The sequence below is a fragment of the Struthio camelus genome, chromosome 6 (assembly GCF_040807025.1).
Source record: "Struthio camelus isolate bStrCam1 chromosome 6, bStrCam1.hap1, whole genome shotgun sequence".
In the NCBI taxonomy this organism is placed as follows: Eukaryota; Metazoa; Chordata; class Aves; order Struthioniformes; family Struthionidae; genus Struthio; species Struthio camelus.
Genome location: NC_090947.1, coordinates 38842381 through 38864619, shown reverse-complemented (window position 1 = coordinate 38864619; position 22239 = coordinate 38842381). Strand labels below are relative to the sequence as shown.

At 44.5% G+C, this 22239-nt stretch overlaps 2 protein-coding genes across 4 annotated transcripts in view; one reads left to right on the top strand and one right to left on the bottom strand.

The window, feature by feature from the left end:
• The first annotated feature begins 223 nt into the window (after positions 1-223).
• On the top strand, positions 224-21973 carry LCT (lactase). 3 transcript variants are annotated; one of them, XR_011141981.1, is made up of 18 exons: positions 225-944; positions 1553-1632; positions 2881-2964; positions 4643-4745; positions 5151-5229; positions 5949-6636; positions 7046-7691; positions 8962-10521; positions 10847-11115; positions 11596-11886; positions 13557-13755; positions 14531-14733; positions 15137-15246; positions 15340-15401; positions 17726-17860; positions 18994-19217; positions 20165-20401; positions 21199-21973. XR_011141981.1 is itself a non-coding variant. In XM_009677370.2 (17 exons), the coding sequence occupies exons 1-17, from the start codon at positions 278-280 to the stop codon at positions 21405-21407; spliced, it is 5784 nt and encodes a 1927-aa protein (XP_009675665.2). In that variant the 5' UTR covers positions 231-277; the 3' UTR covers positions 21408-21973. The 3 variants fall into 3 exon arrangements, 2 of the variants coding, with proteins under 2 accessions (XP_068805345.1, XP_009675665.2); XM_009677370.2 differs by lacking the exon at positions 15340-15401 and having other exon boundaries at positions 231-944; XM_068949244.1 differs by lacking the exons at positions 18994-19217; positions 20165-20401; positions 21199-21973 and having other exon boundaries at positions 224-944; positions 17726-17938.
• The window catches only part of UBXN4 (UBX domain protein 4), a 20250-nt gene continuing 17100 nt past the window's right edge, over positions 19090-22239 (bottom strand). Inside the window, exon 14 of the mRNA XM_068949250.1 lies at positions 19090-19210. The gene's annotated coding sequence lies outside the window, so the exon portion shown is untranslated. The remainder of the gene's footprint in view (positions 19211-22239) is intronic.

The following is a 22239-nucleotide window of genomic DNA, read 5'->3' as shown; positions in this document are numbered from 1 at the left end:
GTATTAGCAGATGTCCATTTATGTTCAAGTGTAAAGGGGAACCTGAGCATCTCAGAAAATGTTAATCCGGTGTTTCCACATGACCTTTCTCCAACTAGTTGTTTGGTGTTTTTTGGCTCGGTCGGTCTGCTTATCTATCTATTGAAAGTCCTGATAGGTTATCATTCTAGTGCCAGTTAGTTCTGGGAACATTTATCTGTGCAATAGATAATTTCAGTTAAATATTATTTCTGCTATAGTATAAATAATATGAAATAATTCTGAAGGAGGTGCAGAGATGGAGCTGGTATATAAGACAGTCTTTTCTTTTTTCCTGTTAGCCTCTCCCAGCTTTGGGCTAGACAGAGGATTAGCTCAGAATTTTATTGCCATTGCTGGACCACTACCCAGGGAGCTAGTAAATAGTTTGCATCCGCAGAACCAAGTCCTACCCAAAGAAGCTCAGGACCCTGGTGGGAGCGAGGCCCAGGAGTACCTGTGCCAACAAGATCCTGTGCCTTCTGAGCTGCCCCTGCATCTCTCCCACCTTCGTGAAGCCGGGGTGACGCACTACAAAATCTTCCTGCCATGGGCGTGCATCCTTCCGGAGGGGGACGCTAGGAGGCCGGATGAAGCCCGAGTGCGGTGGTACCGGGAGCTGCTCGAGACCCTGGCTGCCGCGAGCCTCCGGCCAGTGGTGGTTCTGCATGAGCGGCGTGTGCCCAGCACTGTGGCCGCGCGGGCTGTGCGCGGGGAGGCCGGCGGCTTTGCCGACCTGTTTGTGGAATACGCAGAGTTCAGCTTCCGTTCTTTTGGGGACCTGGTTGACGTGTGGCTCACCTTCAGCGCCGTGCCGGAGGTCCTGAAGAGCCTGCCTTACGACGACCACCAGTCCCGCGTGCAGGCCCTAGCTGACGCTCATGACAGAGCTTATCAAGTCTACCATGAGAAATACTCGCCAGCAGGTAAAGGGAACCGGGGAGGGACTTGTCTGTACGACCTTTTCACAAATAATTTGCGATGGGATTAAATGGCAACTGCTACATGCAATCTCTGTGTGTGAATATGTGTGAATCTCTGGTCTTGGAGTTGCATAGAAATATTTGAGTAGCAGGTTCCTTCAAATCCATCATTTTGATAATTGTTTATAACTTACTGGTAATTGCATGTTACTTGGAATGATAGCCAAACAGTTGAGAAAAAATATATAACATTTTGCAGTTTTGTATGCTTTTCTTAAAAATCATCTGGCTCAGCATTAACTTGAAAAAAATTAAACCACCATAGAGGAACTGCCGAAGTCATGAAAATTAAAGATCTTGCTTATAAGCATAGAGTGGAAGGGACCCCACTGGACAGTTGCATTCAGATCCTCCTTCTTCCAAGCAACAGCGTTATCGTTACCGCTCATATAAAAATCACAGCGGGTAATCTCTAATCAGATACTCGGGGCACTGTCTCTAATGATCAACGTCTTCAAAAATTTCCAACTGATTTTAAAATAGTTACAATGAACTGTAGTCTTTCATTTGCCCTTCTGAATGCACTAATAGGCTGCCTCTTTTCTTTCAAGATGGAAAACTGTCCATTGCTTTAGGAATGGATCACATCTTGGATAGCACTTCATCAGAACTGCTGTCAGTTTCTCTGCAGGTAACACCTTGATAGAAACGACTTCCAAAAGGGAATAATTTCATCAGGTTAACACTTTTATGTACAGGATCAAGCAAGCTATTGCAACTTAAATAAAGTTTATCTATTGGTCTGTTTTATTTATTTGATTAGTTTGATTGTGTGAAGCTCACTGATTTTAAAAAACTACTTGATCATCCTTTTTTTGGCTAGTAAGTATTGGTTAAAGTATATAGAGACATACTTCCTCTCATAATTGGCAGTTGTAGCAATACACGTGCTTACCTGACAAGGTGTCTGCAAAAAATGTATCCATTTTTATCTTCTGTGCAAGTCAACTAAATGCACCGTGAAATAAAAAACATATTTTAAATAACCATTATTTTTAAAAATCCACTAAATCTGTTCTGTTAAAGCACTTCCTGAGCTTTAGGTCGTCTAGGTGTACAGGGACAGCACAGCACGAGGAGAATCTAATCTCTACAAAGATGATGACATCCTTTCTGTAAGGACCAAACCTTCCATTACTAGTTTGTTCATGCAGAGGATGCTGATGTGGGATGCAGTGCAGGTTTTGGACTTGCATTCACAATCTTTTAAAATTTAATAGTAAGTAATGTTGCAGACATGAAATTTTAAGGACATAAGCAAGGCATGGTTTGTAAGGAGGGGAAGGATCTTTTATTAGATGAGCTGACTAAACTAGAACAAAAATTGCATACTGAAAACATTACTGAAAGCTTACTGTTTTTTTTTTTTTTTTCCCAACTTTATTAGCTGGTTTAATAAAAGAATACTGCCTATGCTGTTGAACCTTGCTGACTTAAATGGGATAACACTTGTAGTTTGGAATGATCGAAGATATCTGAAGCGGACTTTCCCCAAAAGTTTATTGATAAGGCCTTCCTGAACCACTTCATTAGTTGCCAAGGTTTCTCCACCTGATTAAACATAGACTCCTTCAGTCTTACTAATTTAAGATGCGGTTGTAAATAGCGAATATTAAAGTACTCTTATAATTCAATTCAACTCTAATGCTTCTAAGATTTTTCATTGTGGTTCAGAAAAAGAGACCAAAAAAAAAAAACTTCTCACATGCTATCCAGTTAGTACCTGTTATATTGTGCAGGCCTCCATTATAGCTGTATGACTTCTTATTTGAACAACATATTTATATCAACCTTGTCAGCTATTTTATTTTTTGCAGGTATTATGTTAAAAATATATATGTTTTTCTCCAGGATAATTTTTTTATTTTGCTGTTTCCAGGATTCATTAGACTTTCTGTCTCTCAACCTCCATTACAATTGTGGAAGTGAAGCAGATTTCTATGTGAAATTGGGTGAATTCCAGGTAATTTTATGTACAATGTTAAAATGAACATTGCATTTCCTGAATTTTTATATTGCTTTAGACTGATGAAGTTCAAATTTGCTTTCAGTTTATCCAGCTCCAAATACTTCTGGTATTTTCACCCCTCTAGCTGAGGGCAAGATCATATCTTTAATATTTTTAAGTTACTTTCTTTTTTTCTGGAAAACCTCAATAATGTGTTTTAGTATACTATGTATGTTAAAGATGCACACATCTAGATGTTCCATTTCAAGCGCTCCCAAAGGAGTAGAGTAGATCAATATATTCCTGAGATGAAATATTAGTAGCAGAGCAGATGGGGCAAATCCATCATCACCCTTGTAAGTCTGTTGTACTTCAGAAAACATCTGTAACAACTTTCTTTGCAATGAAGTTCCACTATAGCAATTCTCACGTTATGAGTTCAAGGAAATTCCTAATTTGCTCTCTCAGATCCTCCAGAACCTAGGCCTGCGTGATCCATGCTTCTGCAGAGAAGAGCACAGAGATTGTATGCCATGGTCAGGGTCATATAGCAAAGTGAAGAGCAGCCAGAAGAGAATATGCAAGGCTCTTAGTTAACTCTCTCTGTTCTGTGTACCAGTAGCAAGATAGTTATTCCCTATAAACAGAAGAGCGATTACCAGGCCACAAATGAAGAACAAGAAGCGGAAACTCTCTACATGTCATCCTTGGAAGAGCCTTAAAAATATTTAAAATGCTTAAGATTGTGATAGAATTGCAGAGGTGGAAAACAGACCATAAATAGAAGGGGAACTCCATGTTCCTTGATGCGTTTCTACACAGTTCTGATTTCATACAGCAGCTAGGAAACAGCTGCATGCTGCTCACTGTTATTTTGACTTAAAAACAGGTGTCTGAAAGCTCTGGAAACGATCAATTTGGTCAGTGCTCACTGATTCACTAAGTAGCTGGAATGGCTAATTCTTTTGTCCAGGACTGACAATTGCTCTGTCTCACATCCTAAGTGTTTGATAAGCTGTTAGGCTAGTAGCCTTACATAAAAAAAGATACCATTTTATTCTAGAGTTGGTTCTGCAGCTGTACTTCCAAACGTTTCAACTCCTCAACCTCTCCTCAACGGTAGAGTCAGTGCTAGAAATGTTAATGAGGACGAGTTTGAAGAAGGATTGCATCACGTGGCAGCGACGATGTCAGTGATGTTATAGGCTAGCAGCTGATAGTAAAACCTCTGGTAGTGAGTTGCATTCTTAAAAAGTGTGAAGCGAGAGTCACCCAGCAACTGCGTGGCAAGGAGCCACCCAGTAGACTTCTTCTCTTTAAGGTCCCAGCATGGTGTAATTACTCCAAAAATCTGAAGTGGGCCAAACATTTATGGCAATGGATTCTTACCAAGTAAGCGTTCTGAAAAGAACGTGCTTCCCTGTGCCTTCTCAATGAAAAGTCAAACACCAAAAGCTTCTGGGGTGTATGCTTTGATTTGCATGGGGGTTTTGGAGGGGTCAAAGAAAAGTAATTGGCGGTATTTAATGCTTGCTTTGATTTATGAATTTAGCTCTGAAAAACTTTATCCTTGATGCTCGGTCTTGTAGATGTTTCATATTCTCTGTTAAAAGCAACAAATGCCAAGAGCATGGTTTCACTAGCTGGCCTGTATTTATTTCCATACAACTCTGTTTGACTTTGGTTTTTGTAGAATATCTGGAAGGACACGGAGATTTTGCTTTTTAGTCTGAAATTCCTTGATTGTAGTTCCATGGAAGAGAATCCATTCATACCAGTGGCTTCTATTGTCACAGGTGAGTGAAGTGTTTCAAGAGGGAGGAGGTTTTGTAGCTAGGCACTGAATGGGAAATTACGGAGGGAGTTCAAAGTTGTCCAGGCCAGACACTTCCTATTTGTTGAAATAATTATATGGTTTCTTTATAACTTTGGAAAATTGAAGGCAGATGGTGAATGTAGAGGACAGGGAAGCAGGAAATCCCCTCCTCCCCAATCTTATCTTTTTTTTTTCTTTTTTTAATAAGAAATTGCAAATACAGAATAAAAACCCAATGTATTGGGCCTGAGAAAAATAGCCGTGATTTATGCAAAGTACTTTGTTTCAAAAGGTGTAGTTGCATGCTTATCTAGTGTCGTGCAATCTGTGGGATCTAAGTTGTGACCAAGTCCATCGCTTCTTGTTTGTTTGGTTTTTTTTTCAGCCATTAATAAAGAAAAGGCACGTACGATTGGGTATGATGTTAATGAATTCTTGGACTTCTCATCAAATCATGTTTTAAGGTACAGTTTTCCTCCCTTAAATCAGATACTATAGGAAAGTGGTATCCTCTAGAAACAAATATGCTAGACGGACATAAGACATGTTTAGTGGAAAAGTCTGCTGCTAGTTGCTGAAAGACCTGGAAAGGAGTGCCTTTCTGCTGAGTCTAGTCTCTTGCTATTACGGGTAAATATGTCATGTAATCCTCTCTCACCGCACCTCTGGGTCACCCAGATTGCACCTTTAAGTCTCTAGTAAAAGGTAGTTCTCCAAGCCTTTTGCTTTTCAAGAGTAAAATAGCGTTTTAAAAAAAAAAAAAAGTGGTGCCTTTTCTAGGTCAAAAGATAATCAGGCCTACAGATACGTATCACTGTGCAAGGGGAGGTTAAGGATTACATAAGCAGTGTTGCTTGGTTTTAGTTTATCTAAAAACCCCTGCGGTAGTTGAAGCATGTGAAATTACCACATGCTGCGAGGATTTTGTTTGCATCTTTCACCTAGGTATAGTGAATTATGCGAGTCTACCTGCAAAGAAACGCTTTAGATACAGCGCTCTTGAGCAGCTCTGTGGTTAGCTCGTTGCACGTCCGCTTTATCTGCCAGCTGAATGGCAGTAAGTTGGATTGATCAGATGAAAGAGGAACTATACCCTGCATGGCATGTGTGAGCTGAATGGAAAGCAAATAATCCTTTTATCCTCCTTGGAGACTGTAATATCTTTTTATTCTTCTGCTTCCAGCATAACAAATACTCTACAGGAGAAGCCAGTTGCTGTTCTTGCCCCCGGCTCCTCCTATCAAACCGTCTGGGAAATGTTTGCTAACCAGTCTGAACTGGAGAGGGATTCTTTTCTGCAGGATGTTTTCCCAAGTGGTTTCCTCTGGGGCACATCCACAGGTGCCTTTAACATTGAAGGAGCTTGGGCAGAGGATGGGAAAGGAGAGAGCATTTGGGATCAGTTTGGGCATGAAGGCCATGTCTACATGAATCAAACAACAGATGTGGCATGTGACAGCTACTATAAAACCAGCTATGATGTTTATCTGCTCAGGGCTCTTCAGCCCCAACTATATAAATTTTCTGTATCCTGGCCCAGAATTTTCCCTGCTGGCACCAATGAGAGCATCAGCTCCAAGGGTGTGGATTATTATAACCAATTAATTAACAGCTTGCTAGACTCTAACATTGAGCCCATGGTGACTCTGTTCCACTGGGACCTCCCGCAAGCTCTGCAGGTTCTCGGTGGCTGGCAGAACGAAAGCATCATAGAAGCTTTTGCAAACTATGCAGATTTCTGCTTTGCAACCTTTGGGGATCGGGTCAAGTTCTGGATTACTTTTCATGAGCCTTGGGTTATCAGCTATGCTGGCTATGGCACCGGAGAGCATCCCCCAGGAATTACTGACCCTGGAGTAGCATCTTACAAGGTAAGGACATAGCAATAGTTAGGATCTCACAGCTGCTGCTGTTGTGTTGTTCTCCTTTGCCAGTTCTGTACTTTAGCTGTGTTAGAGCTTCATGTGGCCTCTGAGACAATTATTTGCTTGTTGAATTTGGGATATTTGAAAGAAAATGGGGTAGTTAATGGATGCTGGACATCTTTTTTTAATCTCTCCTTTCTAAAAGCTGGTGTTGACCCCTGGAGCTCAGATAGCCAGGTTCTTTCCCTCCTTAATTCAAAACAGTTTCTCTGCTGCACTCTCTGGTCGTGATTATTTGTTTTGTCAGGGTTTCTTGTTTCAGAAGGAGGCGTCGTTCTCGCACAGCAATAATCTCGAGTTCTAGGAGTTCTTGTGCAAAGCTATGTGATGCACTTCCTCTGCTTTCTGCCCCCAGGTGGCTCACACGATTCTCAAGGCTCATGCCAAGGTCTGGCACCTGTATAATGACAGATACCGTTCTCAGCAGCTGGGAAAGGTAGGGCTGGTGCTGAATTCAGACTGGGCTGAACCCCAGACTCCAACCAACTCTGAGGATGTGAGAGCATCTGAGAGGTACCTGCAGTTCATGCTTGGCTGGTTTGCTCACCCTATATTTGTTAACGGTGATTACCCAGATATCCTGAAAGCTCAGATCCAGGAAGTAAACCAGCAGTGCTCCGCGACAGTTGCCCAGCTGCCTCTGTTTACTGAGGAGGAGAAGTCCTGGGTGAAAGGGACTGCAGACTTCTTTGGTCTTTCTCATTACACTTCCCGCCTGGTTAGTGCCGTGACTAACAGCACCTGCACTCCAGGCTACGAGAGCATTGGGAACTTCTCCCTGCATGTAGATCCTTCGTGGCCACAGACTGCCTCCCCTTGGATCCATGTGGTCCCTTGGGGATTAAGAAGGCTGCTGAAGTTTGTGTCGCAGGAGTACACAGGGACGAAGATCCCGATTTACATAGCAGGAAACGGTATGCCAACGCAGGACGGAGGGGATGTTATTAATGACACTCTGCGAGTGGACTATTTCCGCCGGTACATCAATGAGGCTCTAAAAGGTATGGAGAACAGGGGAGGGAAGGGGTAGTCGTTTTGTTTTTTGTTTTATTTTGTTTTCATGATGGCAACTAGTGTGTGTGTGTGTGTTTGTTTGTTTGTTTGTTTTTTTGCTTCCACCAAGGTTAGCTTTAAAATATCACCATTTGTGTAGTGATGTGAAGTCAGCTGCCTCACTGAAGCCAGCAGTGTGACCTTATAAACTCGAGGCTATCTGGTGCCCAGATGTGGGATTTTCCATTCTATTTAGATATGGGAATAGGATTTTCATATATGCAGATAAATAGGGCTGGACCCTGAGGTCAGTTTCTCTATGGGATGACTGTTTATATACTTCAGCTTCCCTGAAGATAATTTGACTGCTGGCAAGTTTTTACCTGTACAGGTCTTATAGATTAGGATGGAACTATGTCTTCGTTGATTAAGTGGATCTAACTGACAGCATCCTATACCGTTTCAGTCTAGAATTTATAGGGAGATATTTATATCTCGATTTTGAGCAAGAGATTCAAGGTACGCCTGTACCTTGTCAACTTATGTATGTATTGACAAAAATAATATTAATGACTGCAGTTCTAAGCAGGTCAGGAAACGACAAATACAGATTTTACTCATCCTCTCCTAAGAGGTGATCAGTAAATAGCATTTGATCTTCTTGAGCTAGTTCTCAACGTACTGATATTTGTGTGAAAAGAGCTGCAGAAAACAAAACAGCATAGCAGTTATGGCTGAGCAGAAGTACAGAAGACAGACCGTATCTGGGACACGAACCCTCTGGAATGAGAGATCTAGTACTTTTCTTTTTTGTAGGCAACGTGAGGAAGGAAGCTGGACTTGCCTCTGCTAGTATTGGATACGTTGCCCTGCAAAAAGAAAGTCTTCTGTACCCAGGGAAGATAGACAAGCACTAAATATACATGTTTCAGTTTAACTACAGTGGTAAATCTAGAAGTGATCCATATATTTAAACTGAGCAATTGTGCTTGAAAACAAGAATATAGGGAATGAGATACCAGTGGCAGCAGAGTCCTGTACTGACATATCTCTTGACTAATATTTCTTTTTTGATCCATTTTTGTCACTAAGCATTTAATGAGCTCCCATTACAGTACTGACTGCTGCTCTTGTCAGATACTTTAGTTGTTTTGGTTTTGTGCCTAAAAGCTCGTTTGTAGATATTTAGCTACTTGGCTGTTACCCTCAGTTGTGTTTGTACTTGCGTTCAGAAAACGTTCAAATAACTAACAGGGTCTTGTACTGTTTCTGTGACAGCGGTAAAACTAGATACAGTTGATGTTCAGTCATACATTACTCGATCCCTGGTTGATGGCTTTGAAGGCCCAATGGGGTACAGCCTAAAATTTGGGCTACATTATGTGAATTTTGAAGATAGCAACAGACCAAGGACCCCTAAGGCATCTGCTTATTTCTACTCCAGTGTTATTGAAAAGAATGGTTTCCCATCCGAAGTCTTGGACAAACTTTCTACCCCGGTGGCATTTGAGCTACCCATGTCATCGAGACTGCCGAATTTACCAGCCTCTGAAGTTCCCTCAAAGGCAAAGGTTGTCTGGGAGAAGTTTTCATCCCAAACAAAGTTTGAAAGGGATATGTACTTCTATGGCACCTTCCCAGAGGGCTTTATGTGGGGTGTGTCTACTTCTGCCTACCAGATAGAAGGAGGTTGGGATGCTGATGGCAAAGGACCCAGCATTTGGGATACTTTCACCCATGTCCCAGGGAACATAAATAATAATGATACTGGAGATATAGCTTGCGATAGCTACAACAAAGTGGAGGAAGATCTTTACCTGCTGAGAGCCTTGGGGGTAAAGAGCTACCGTTTCTCTCTGTCGTGGCCTCGGATTTTCCCTAGCGGAAGGAACAATTCAATAAACAGCCATGGAGTTGACTACTATAACCGCCTCATTAATGGACTGGTTGCAAACAACATCACTCCGATGGTCACACTGTACCACTGGGACCTGCCACAAGCTCTGCAGGACATTGGTGGCTGGGAGAACAGTGCACTGATTGAACTGTTTGATAGTTTTGCAGACTTCTGTTTCCAGACCTTTGGGGACAGGGTGAAGTTCTGGCTGACATTCAATGAACCCCAAGTCGTTGCCTGGGTTGGCTACGGCACTGAGAAATTTCCACCCGGCGTCAATGACCCTGGCAACGCTCCCTACAGGGTTGCGCACACCCTACTGAAAGCTCACGCCAGGGTCTACCACACATATGATCGCAAATATAGAGCAAGTCAGGGAGGGATCATTTCTCTGAGCCTTAACGTCGAGTGGACTGAGCCGAAGACACCAAGCGACCCCAGGGACATAGAAGCTGCAGACAGGTACATGCAGTTTTTGTTGGGGTGGTTTGCACACCCGATCTTCAAAAATGGGGACTATCCTGACGTCATGAAATGGACAGTTGGGAACAGGAGCGAGCTCCAGAACCTACCATCGTCCCGCCTACCGGTTTTCACAGCTGAGGAGCGTGAATACATCAGGGGCACGGCAGACGTTTTCTGTTTCAACACCTACACCTCCAAAATTGTAACCCACGCAACAACCCGACTGAAGCCCTTCTCTTATGAGTATGACCAGGAAATGTCAGTAGAGGTTGACAGCTCCTGGCCTTCCTCAGCAGTTGCTGGACTTCGGGCTGTGGCGTGGGGGATGAGGAGGCTGCTGAACTGGATCAAAGAGGAATATGGAGATCCCCCAATGTACGTCACTGAGAACGGGGTGGGGATAAAGACCAAGTCAGATGTTGATGACAATGCCAGGATATTTTACTACAAAACGTACATTGACGAAGCTCTAAAAGGTACCAGTATTTGCTTTTATTCTGTCGTTGTGTTTTGTATCTGTGCCTCTCCCCTCTGAACTTCTGCTTGATTTCTTCTACTGAGGAGTAGCTTTTATAAGCAATTGGTATCGGTCTTTAAATATTCTGAACACAATACAAAGATACAGTTTCTTTTTATGCCCTCCTTTCTGTGGCTATTTGTCTTTTAGTTACCTAATGCCAGCTTTATGAAGGTGTGTACGTGTCTGCATGTGAATTGCTTGCCGTTCGCTTAATGTGTGATGCAGTACTGATGCTCTTCCACCGGTTTTGGTCTAACATCTCTTAACATATATGCTTGCAGCTTACAAGCTGGATGGTGTTAATCTGCGAGGATACGTCGCTTGGTCTTTCATGGATAGCTTTGAATGGTTGAATGGGTATGATCCAAGGTTTGGATTGCACCAGGTTGATTTTGATAATCCCAACAGGCCAAGAACCCCAAAGCGCTCTGCTGTGTACTATTCAGAAATCATCCGCAATAACGGTATCCTGTTGCCCAAAGAAGATGAATTTTTATACGGGGAGTTTCCAAAGAACTTTTGTTGGAGCGTAGCAACTGCAGCATATCAGGTTAGGAGACGAAAACTGACTCTTAAAGTACTGGTGGACAGCTGATTCATTTTGGATGAGACACCTAGAGCTTTTGTAACATCAGGTGTTAGCATAATGGAGGAGTACTCTAACAACCGCCACAAAAGTGCAGAACTTGAGGATGTTTAAGGGCATGGCTGTGCCATGGGACCTGGGACAGCAGCACTGGCTTCACCAGTGCCAGCTGGCACTGAGCAGCAGCGGAATTGAAACGATATCTGTTTCTGTGATACTGTACTTACAACAGATATCGCTGATATCTGTGATCCTGCTTTGAGGCCCAAGAGGTCTTGCTGCTTTGGTGTAGCAAAAACATTACCGTTTTTAATCTTAAACGGGTAAGTCAAAATACTGGGTGGTGGTGCCACTAAGACTAACAAGGCTGAATTATTTGCTAGGCCAACTCTGAAGTTTGGGGTTTACTAACAATTTTTTTTTCCTCCCAATCTATAATTAAAGATTGAGGGAGCATGGAGAGCAGATGGGAAAGGACTTAGCATTTGGGACCAGTATTCTCACACTCCCTTGAAAATCAGCAATGATGATAACGGAGACATAGCTTGTGACAGCTACCACAAGATTGAGGAGGACGTGGAAATGCTGAAGAGCCTCAAGGTGTCCCACTATCGCTTTTCGATCTCCTGGTCACGCATTCTCCCGGATGGGACCACCAGCTACGTCAATGAAGCGGGACTGAACTACTATGAAAGGTTTATTGATGCTCTTCTGGCAGCTAACATTACGCCTCAGGTAATAGTAAAAACGGTCTGGAAATCTGACAAAATGCAGGAGTTGAGAATTCTCCCGATGTCAGAGATTAAACCCTGACTCTTGGATTTCCCTGCCTGATTCCTGTGCTCTGATGCCTACGTAGAGGAAACCCTCAGTCCCTTCAGACTTCCCAGGCTGTTCAAGACAGCTCAGGATGGGGTGATATGTAGGCTAGTAGCAGAACCCATGTCTGACGCTCAAAGCGCATGTGTGTGTTTCAGTCTACTCCCTCCTTCATAGGGAAATTGCTTTTCACTGTATTCCACAAGGAAATGTGTTTTTTGGCATAAACAAATGAATTGGGGTTATAGCGATAGATTAGAAATTACCTCACTCCCTAGAAAGGTCACAGTAACTTTACTGTTGGCTGTTTCCAATCGCCTTCTTGTTCCTCGTGTGTTCGGAAGTGGATTCCACAAGGACCTGCTCAGTGATTTTTCCAGGGACTAAGGTGAGGCCAGCTCCCCCTTGCCTTTCGTGGCAGAGCGGGTAACCTTATTCTTTTCCCAGGAGTCGGCAATCTCTGGTCACCGTGATTTTCTCAGATACCGGACAGTGATCTCACAGCTGCATCAGCCAGCCCTTTCGACCCCCTCAGGGTAGTCTGACCTGTCCCCATACAAGCAGTCCCTGTTGCCTTCGCTTTTTACATGCTTACTTTTTTGTATTTTAGCTCATTAAGACACTCTTTGCTTAGCCAAGTAGGTTTTCGGTCAGGTCGGTCGGATTCTGACAGGTTGGAATATTTGGATTCCTCGCTGGGAATGTTTTGGATGATAAATCACCTGCTAAGCTCAGCAGTAGGTGTAGCATAACTGTAATAGGACAGTCCATCCTAATGCGAATTTAATTCAAAACTTAATGACTTGCATAAGAAGTACAGATAATTGTGTGGGGTTTTTTTTGTCTGGGGTTGTTTCCCTTATTTGTCCAAAGCTTTGCTCTGTAGCTACTGTATCCGTTATTGAAACGATACAGCGGGGTGGCTGGAAAAAAACAGCCTTTTCCTCCTTTGTTTTGGCCTCTGCGCTCTGACAGATAAGCTCGCCAGGAGGGAAGGTGGCCAACGCTTCTGCCTTGGTAGCTGCTGAGCACCAGTGAGAGCTCCCAGCCGCCCGGGTGGGTGGTGGCTGCACCACACGCCGCATGCGTGCAAGCATCAGCTCGTGCCTGAGCCGAGCTGTGTCTTTGTGGTCTTGCTCTAGAGTGGTCAGATAGGTGCAGCAAACCAAATAGGTATTTTACCGGGCTGTTCTCTCGTCTGAGAGTCGGTGCAGGCACAGCAACTCTTGACTGGCTTGAGTTCTTGCTATTACAAGGTGGTTGTGGGTTTTTTTTGGTAAGGCTGGAGGTAAAGGCTTGACCGTCACAATCAGGCATGCCCCTCGAGTTAGTCATTTCCCCACATCCTAAAAAACTGAAACGCTGGCAGGGAGGTACTTTGAGCGTACGCAGGATCGCTATGAACTTGAACACCGCGTGTTAGAGGGCACTTAGTGTACTATAAATCAGTACGTGCCCGTTAGCAACCGTAACTGTGCAAATCAAAGCAGGTTTATATTTGTAGATGAGGCTGTTTTATTGTCCTCGTTTCTGAAAGTGGATTGGATGCCTGGTTGAATCGTTTCTCTCGCTCCCTTTCCCCACAGGTAACTCTCTATCACTGGGACCTGCCGCAGGCGCTGCAGAACATCGGGGGCTGGGAGAACGACACTATAGTTCAGAGGTTCAAAGAGTATGCTGAGCTCCTTTTCCAGAGACTGGGAGATAAAGTGAAGTTTTGGATAACCATCAATGAACCCTACAACGTGGCACAGTATGGCTATGGCACAGGCACAGCCGCTCCAGGTAAGTCTGCTGGGCATAACCTCGGAGCCTTCTCAGCGCTGCAGGCCCAGTGCTGTCGTCTGCTGCAGCAGAGTAGGTGCCAGGGGCTTGCAGAGGTGGAGGAAGGAAGGCAGTACGGTGGGGATAAGTGGGGCTTGGACTGCTGTGGGGGTAATGAAGGGGACCTCCTTTTGCTCTGCAAAACCGTATGCCTCCAAGACCCGTCCTTCTACCGCTCCTCTATCCCCCCCCACCCTCCACAACCTCCAAATTCATCTGTTGTGTGGAGCAGACCCTGTTACCAGAGCAGCAACTTTTAAAGCTCTTGAACCTTCAGAGGAGGAAGAAGGATTAGGGCTGGAGCAGGGCCAGCCTCACTTGTAGGGTAGGCGCAAGGGAAGGGGAGGGACGCGGACAGGCAGCTGCCAGAGCGCACAGCCTTCTGCTCTCCGTGCTGGCAGCAGAGCCCGTAGCCGGAGGGGGTTCCCTGTGCCGCGTGGCGCGCCTGCAGCCGCTGCACGGGCGGAGGGCTAAGCCGGCTCGCGTCCCTCAGCAGAGGGAGGCAGGGGCAATGCAGAGCCCCACGCACCTTGCCCGCTGCAGCCCTCTCTGCTGAAGCAGGGCTCTCGGCCGCTGGCCGGGCCCGCGGGCACCAGGTGCTGCTCTGTTTATTCACTTACTAGTGGGGCAGTTGTGGACATCCTGCGCCTTGTGGTGCCCTCGGAAGAGGCGGATGAAAAATTTCGTCAGAAATAGTTGCTCTGTTGCCTCTGCCATCGCTGTCTCTGTGCTGCAGGTATCTCCCTTAGGCCAGGGCGAGCCCCCTACGTTGTGGGGCACAACCTAATAAAGGCTCATGCCGAAGCCTGGCACGTGTACAATGAGACCTACCGTGCAAAACAAGGAGGATTAATCTCTATTACCATCAACTCTGACTGGGCAGAGCCAAGGAACCCGTACAAGCAGGAAGACCGTGATGCTGCCAGACGATACGTGCAGGTACGGTGAGGCGTGCGGCCGCAGCTCTCCCTGCTGCTCGCCGTTTTGTCTGTCTCCCTGCCCGCCTCTCTGTGTGCTGGAGACGCCCAGAACGCAGGTCACCATCTCACTGCACCAGCAGGAGAGAAAAAGGTGAGCCCCACTTGCCAGAGGTGTCATTGCAAGGAACCTATCACCCTCCTCTGGTGTTGGCTGGTCAACTTTGCAGCGGAAATGTGACAAAACAGTATGGCGCTGTGGAAAGCTCATTAAATTTGCTGCTATTATACAGGCATCTCTTTGCCTCCACGTGCTTGTTCATTATAAATTCAGATGCTATATATAAAGCAGCACGTGGAGAGGATTAGTTAAACCATTTGCTCTGATACGTAGTTTATCCCTCTGCCTTTTTTTCCTGGCTTAGTTTCTTGCAGGTTGGTTTGCTCATCCTATTTTCAAAAATGGCGATTATAACGAAGTGATGAAAACAAGGATTCGGGAACGCAGTCTGGCTCAAGGCCTGAGCAAGTCACGGTAAGAGCCCAGGCGCATGGTTGCTCGTTTCATTTGTTGAGCTAAAACTTGCTTTTCTGTTAGAGCTGCTAACTTGGAATCACTCTGTTGCAGAGTTACTATGAAAATCTTGCCGTATCTTCACAGAAGAACTCCAAACTTCTTCCTTCGGGGTAGTAAGTTTGCAGCTCAGGGTAATAGGATAAATGATCTGCATCAAACTCCATGCTTTTCCTGACAACGTAAATGTGTTTTAACTGTTCTTAAAATGATGTAGTTAACGTGAGCACCAAAAGCTTATTGGTGCCTCTGAATTACTTGTATTATTTGCCACTCCTGCTAATTATTCTTACTCCTATTGTGCTATCGGGGCTCCATCATGAATGTTTTTCCTTCTCTCTCCCCTTCTAGGCACATACAGGGCAAATGCTTTTTTTCCCTATTCACTTTAATAGCAGTTTGGTGGGGTATATTAGATCTGGGGGTATTCTTGATCATTCATCTCTGAAAAGGTGAAAGATCACTTGTTTTTGAAATGAGGGAGCTATTGGAAGAGTTGGGGTGTGCTTTGCAGCAAGGCAGGTCTCTTCAAGGCTTGAGTTATGCTTTCATGTGTGCCTCAAGCACGTGAATTTTTGAGCACATATTTTTACAGTCTATTTCTTTTCTGGTGGTTGCTGCTGCTAATAAGATAACAAAGTCTCTGTGCTTTGCTTTATGAGAAGGTGCCCTCCAGCCTCTGGGGAAGAAATCTTGTCCTCGATCTCAGGCCGCCAACTCTCAGGCGTCGCCAACTTGCTCGGAGTACTGCACGCGTTTTCAGCAGTGGTTGCCCATGGACCAAATTCCCAAGGGGTCTTTCTCTCTCCTCTTGCTGAGAGAGAGCTGGGGACTCACACCTTGCTCCAGGGTACCCTTGATGTCCCTGACTCCGGTTCTTGCTCTATCATCATGGTGGTGATAATGCGTTGGGCTTCAGTTGCAGGGCTCAGATCCCAAAGGTGGCCTCCCCTTGGAAGGGAGCCAAGCATTTCAGGGCTTAAATGGTAGAGCCCCAACCCCCAGGCTAGTTCTCAGCCTCTTCTGGGTTTTCCCATGTTGTTCCAGAAAGAGCATGGTTCCTTCCTTTGTGCTTCTAGTCCTGGTACCACTGAACGCACACGGCGCGTGTTCAAAGTGTGGATCTCGGGGAGAAAATTCAGAAGTTTTGATTGATGCCCATGCAGAGGCCAGAGTTGGAGGCATCCCTGCGTTAGCGTCTGCCATGACCAAGCAAGTACCGTTACTTCCACGCAGAAAAGAGCTCTTGTAGCCGATGCCTATTGCTCTGCTGCTGTGAAGCCCTTTCTAGCCACCTTAGCCCAGCCAGCAGGCCGCACCTTTGGCGCTTGCAGGCAGGAATGCAGAGCGTGCAGTCTCCAACGAGCCTGCTAGCGACAGCTCCCTCCGAGCAGGGACAGGGATCCCCTTGATGTTGATGCATGCTAGGAGACACCGTTTCACTCTTCCCTCCGTCGGAATTAGTCACGCTCTTGCAGGATGCTGAGCTGAGACAGGCTGCTGCTGAGCACAGCATCCCTGGATCTCCGTATGGTTGCGCTAAAGCAGGTGATAACCAAAATGCTTGTGAGGGCTTCTTCCCCCATATGGCACGTCACTGCCATCATGCCTGGGGAGTGCATTGCTTTCTGTCTTAAGAAACAGGATCATGCAAGAGGTAACATCATCTCTCTAAGGCAAGGACCTCTGTGAGGAGCATCCACAGCCAGGAGAGCTCTCTGTAGCATACCTCCTGGGCTCTTCAAATCCCATCATGGATGGGTGGTCTTAGCCACGTTGTTCCTGCTCCCTCCTTTGGGATCCAGCTGAAGGGGCAGCTCTGTGAGTCCCCATTCCCTAAGTGCCTCACATTCAGTTTAGTTTTCTTTTTTCCTGTTCCAGAGCTGGTCAGCGTCCAGGATTTCTTTTTGGTGCTGTCCTGATTCCTGCTTAGAGACACCTTCAATCTTTGCTTCAAAGCCTCCTCCCCCGCGTGAATACACTTCTGAACAAGCACTGGAAGTAAAGCGGGGGGGGTTACGTCTTAGTAGTTAGAGATTGTCAAGTTGTACTTTTTTTGCCCATTCATTACCCATCTTCCTTCCCCGTTCCTTCGGGCTTTTAGATCTCTTGACGTTATATTTAGCAAACTGCAGCAGTGAAGAGAGACTGTGTGAGCTGTACCCTCTTGGGTCCCGTAGCTGGGAAGAAACCCGTGTTTAAAGGGATGACGGTCGCTCGTCAGTTTTGCAGATGCTCTTAGAGAAAAAAAGTTTCTGACTTTTCTAACTCAAAAGTACTTTTGAGCTCAAGGAAGACCTGGTAGAACTGGTAGAACTGGTAAATAACATTTGTGTCTTTAGGTAAAAGGATTGAAGAGGGGGAGGATAGAAACAGAAGGGGAAATCCTCGAAAGACTTGTATTTTGAGGGGTTTATGCTTTTCTCTGTTTCTGTTGCAGCCTGCCAGAATTTACTGAAAGTGAAAAGCAGAGAATTAAAGGCACATATGACTTCTTTGGTCTAAATCATTATACTACAGTTTTAGCATACAACTTAAACTATCCTGCTGCTCTTGCGTCCTATGACTCTGATAGGTAAGATGTGAATGTAAATTATTGATCAAACGAAATGTGCACTTCTGGAGCCTGAGCCAACTGAGCGATGTAAACTAACAGCAAACAAAGCTATGAGCCAAATATATTAAGCTGTTATAACCAACATTAAGAGAAAATGTCCACAGAAAGTAACTGTGATACTATTGTTTTTCGCTCTGCGGTGATGGCCTTTTTTACAGACTTGATTATAAAAGTGAATGGTTAAACCAGCACCAAAAAAAAAAAAAAGGCACCTTCTAAACGAAAGGAGTCAACACTTCTGAATCTCCTCATGGTCTGGTATCAGCTTTAAATAGCATTTATCATTTTTTCTGGCCAAAATGCAATTTGACATGCTGGACTATCCTCACTTCTGGATACTGCTCTGTTTGCTAGGCAGCAGTAGTTGGTTCCCTCATCACACTGTGTAAACTAAGTTAAAAGCCTAAACAGCTAAATCACTTCATGTTTAAATATACAGAAGTCAAGATTTATATTTAGAGATATTGATTTCCTTCCCCTGTTTCAAATGATGATAAGTCCCTCCTGTTTAAGGAAATCTTGGAACCACCCGTGGGAGAACACAAGCTGTTTTCAGAAATACTTTCACAGATAGATAATATATGGAATTGAGTGCAACTTCCCCGGTGAAACTTTTTCCCTTGATCTTTGCTGCTCCATCCCTGCCCCTGTGGTTTAGAGTGTTAGCGGCGCACTGGGCTCAGTCTTGCATTCCTGTACGTAGGAGTAAATAGCAATTTGGGGTGCGCAATCACTGCATTGTAGATTATAGGTTGAAAAGTAGAAACGGTTTCAAAGTACAAAGACATGGCAGGCTTGTGATTGGAACTAAAATCACATCTTCAGCTTGAGGTGATTTGAGCAGAAGATAATTTTAAAGCATACACATATGAGAAATGCTTTTTGGAGGCATGTGAGCACCAGCAGTTCTTCACCACCTCAGACCTCTGTGCTTTCACCTGCTTCCCACGGCTTCGTCTATGCTTCAGCTCGCTGCAGAGCTCAGCGCAGCAGTTCTCGGACGGAGCTGGCTGCGGTGCCATGGGTAGGAGGTGCCGGTCACGCTGTGGGTGCTGGAGGGTTGTCAGTGATCAGCGTGTCCCCCTCCACAGGGGCGTCGCCTCAGTAACAGACCGCAGCTGGCTGGGCTCTGGTTCCTTCTGGTTAAACGTGACGCCCTTTGGCTTCCGAAAGCTCTTGAGATGGCTAAAGGAAGAGTATGACAACCCTCCAATTTACGTGACTGAAAATGGGATTTCAGAAAGGGGAGCTGTAAACTTCAATGATACTTGGCGAATGCATTACCATCGGCATTATATTAACGAAGCCCTAAAAGGTAAGAATGCTTTTTTAAAATGTGATCATCGAAAGCTCTAGCAAGCAGCAGCGTTTCCAAACAGGACTGACCTGCATGTGACGCAAGTGGTGAAGAACAAAAGAGCGACCACTTGTAGTGCATTTGCTAATCGGACATCCATATGCGTTTATGCTGCATCCGCTTTTGAGAGCCTTTGGATTTAGCACACGCTGGTCATGGATATCCCAAGACCTTTGACAGGGAAGGATGATGAGCTTAAAGCAGGAAGACCAAACTATGGGTTTAATAGGGTAACTACAGCTTCCTTGTATAGCTGCCTTTGCCAAGGGAAGGGTCTGCTACTTGCCAATGTAATTGTTATGGAAACCTTTTTTCACTTGCATTCTGATTGTTGCTGTTTCTGAAGCTGAACTGCTTTTTAAAAAGAAATGGTTTTAGTTAAAGCAGTGGTCAAGCAGCATGGGGTAAATGCCCCCTCCCCAAAGTTTGGTCCTCTGAGATAACTGGCAGCTGTTCAGGAAGTACTTGTTGCATCTTGAAGGCTTTTATTTTCTGTTCTTAAATCTTTATTCAATAATAGCTTTGGATTTTTTTTTTAATCTTTTTTTTTTAATCTTTTTTTTTTTTTTTTTTTTTTTTTTTTTTTTAGCAAAGACAAACAGTCTCCAGTCCTGGCTGACTGAGCTACCCTGGTAGAGCATTAGCTGTAGCTTGGCAGTAGACCAGAACTTCCACAAAGCAACTGAGCTGAGGCAACCTTTGAGAGCCAACTGGCTGGGGGTGGGGGGTGGGGGAGGATAGGGACACCTAGGATAACATGGCAAAAACCTCACCTGCACTCAGCAAGCTGCTTTGCTGTAGCACCCGGGAATACCTGTGTACCACCAGCGTGCCTAGCTGTAACTCTGCCTGTTGCCTGCCCACACCCCCCCCCCCTAACCTTTTACATTTGGTCCTGGTAACAGCTGTTGTGCTTGATGGCGTTGACCTGCGAGGCTACACCGCCTGGACGTTGATGGACAACTTTGAGTGGGCGGTGGGCTTTGCTGAAAGGTTTGGGCTCTATCATGTGAATCGCACAGACCCCAACTTGCCGCGACTCCCCAAGGCTTCTGCCAGGTTTTACTCGCAGATCATAAGCTGCAATGGCTTTCCAGACCCAGCAACTGGCCCCCATCCCTGTCTGGAACCAGAGCCTGACGGTAAGTAAGTAAGTGACACAGCGGAACTAGTATGTGGGTAGGTGTGGGCATTTCTTACCGTAATCCCATAAGATTCCCATAATCTGTGGTCTTGAAGGAAATGAACATTTTAAGGGCTCTGGTTTTAAGGGCACTGATTAATCATCAGGCTTTATTATCACTGAGGATTTTTAATGCAGAATTAGGTCACTTACTTACTTCTGTATGAGACTCTAGACCAGTTTGAAAATATTTTGTGTGGTAACATACCTAGCTGCATGCCTAGTCCCCCAAAGGCAGTAAAAAGCTCATCAAAGAGAAGCAAAACTGAGTAACAGCACTGCTGGGTGTACCTAAGTTGCTTTCTGAAACACAGAAATGCAGTACTCCCCAAATTTTGGTTTTAAAAAAAAAAAAAAGAATTGTGACTACTTGTACAGACTCAGTGTTTTGGCTAAGCCTTTGGAAATACTCTTTTATCATTGAAGTTCGCTGAAGCAGAGGAGTATACTAATTATGTAATCACCATTGCTGGTTTTGTTTTGTTTTTAAAATGACCATGTGTATCAAGCTTTGGGATGACTATAGCTGCTAGAGGCTACTTGCCTCTCCCAGTCTCAAGAGCTCTACTGTGAGCCTCAGTTGTGCTTTTACTCTGAACTACCAGCAAGTGTCAAAAGAATTAACAGCTATTGCCAGAGTACTACCCAGCAACTCTGAAAGCCTTGTAGAGGGAGGAAGAGGCAAGACACATGTACATGAAGGAGTCCATGAGATGCTATGTACTAATATGTTCTTGTTGTTTTCCTACAACACAGTGACACCAACAGGCACCACACCGGGGCTGGCTGACAGCGTTCGCTTTTTGGGATTAGATTTAACATCACAAAACGCAGAAATTGCATTGTATGTGCTTTTTGCTCTTTCTGGCATTGGAGCGCTCGTTCTGGTCCTTATCGCATATATGTACGGAAAGCTATCCAAAAGATCCCACAAAAGATCACATGTGGAACTCAGTAAAATGTAAGGGTTCATTTTGCTTTTTAAATGTGGCACAGAGGTACTCGTTTCTTTGCAAAGAAACACCTCCTTGTTGCTGCACATGCCACCAGAAGAAGATAGGCTAATGCTTTTACTACTGCAACTTAGCATCTTGTTTTAGATATAGCTTCCCACCATTCTTTGGTTGCTTAAGGTAGAAAAATTTTCCTTTGTATTTTAAAGTTGTTAACTGATCTGTTTTTCATACATGACTGATTTAATTTCTTAAAGACAAAGTCTCATATTGCTTGTCTGGGGTTGTATAAAGATTCTTGAACTCCTTGGAGTCCTGATCCTTGGATCCTGTTGGTCTCTCCAGGGGCTTTGAGAGAGACTCAGTAAAGCTCTACAGCTTTCTCATGTTCTTAAAACAAAAATTATTTTTAATACAGGAGCAAACTGGCCTAGGACAATGTGGTGTTTAGTATACTACTACTGTCTAGATAACTTGTTTGTCCATTTTTGTGTAGATACTATATCCTTTATTTGATTTAAATAGTATTTGCAGTATTTCTTTGAACTGTATATTATGAAATAAATTGTTAAAAATCACTATGCCTTTACACTTGAACAGTGTGTGAAGTAGCAAGAACACCTGTAATGTTCAGGTCCATAAAAGTAAGATGCACAATAACTGGGGGGGAGGTAGTAGGGGGAGAGAGGTTGAGCTTTTTCACAGAGGAAGAGTGTTATTATCCCCCTCATAACAGCATCATAACAGCATTTTTTTGAGAGAGAAACAAGGATTTTTTTCCCACTGTATCATATTCCAGACCCAAAACACTACTTTATGGGCATTTTGCCAGATTACAGTAAGA

Coding starts and splice junctions, on each gene's coding strand:
- LCT (XM_009677370.2), top strand. CDS start 278: ATGGAGCTGGTATATAAGACAGTCTTTTCTTTTTTCCTGTTAGCCTCT. Junction 4,746..5,150: donor AGTGGCTTCTATTGTCACAG/GTGAGTGAAGTG, acceptor TTTTTTTTTCAG/CCATTAATAAAGAAAAGGCA. Junction 20,402..21,198: donor TCTGGAACCAGAGCCTGACG/GTAAGTAAGTAA, acceptor CCTACAACACAG/TGACACCAACAGGCACCACA.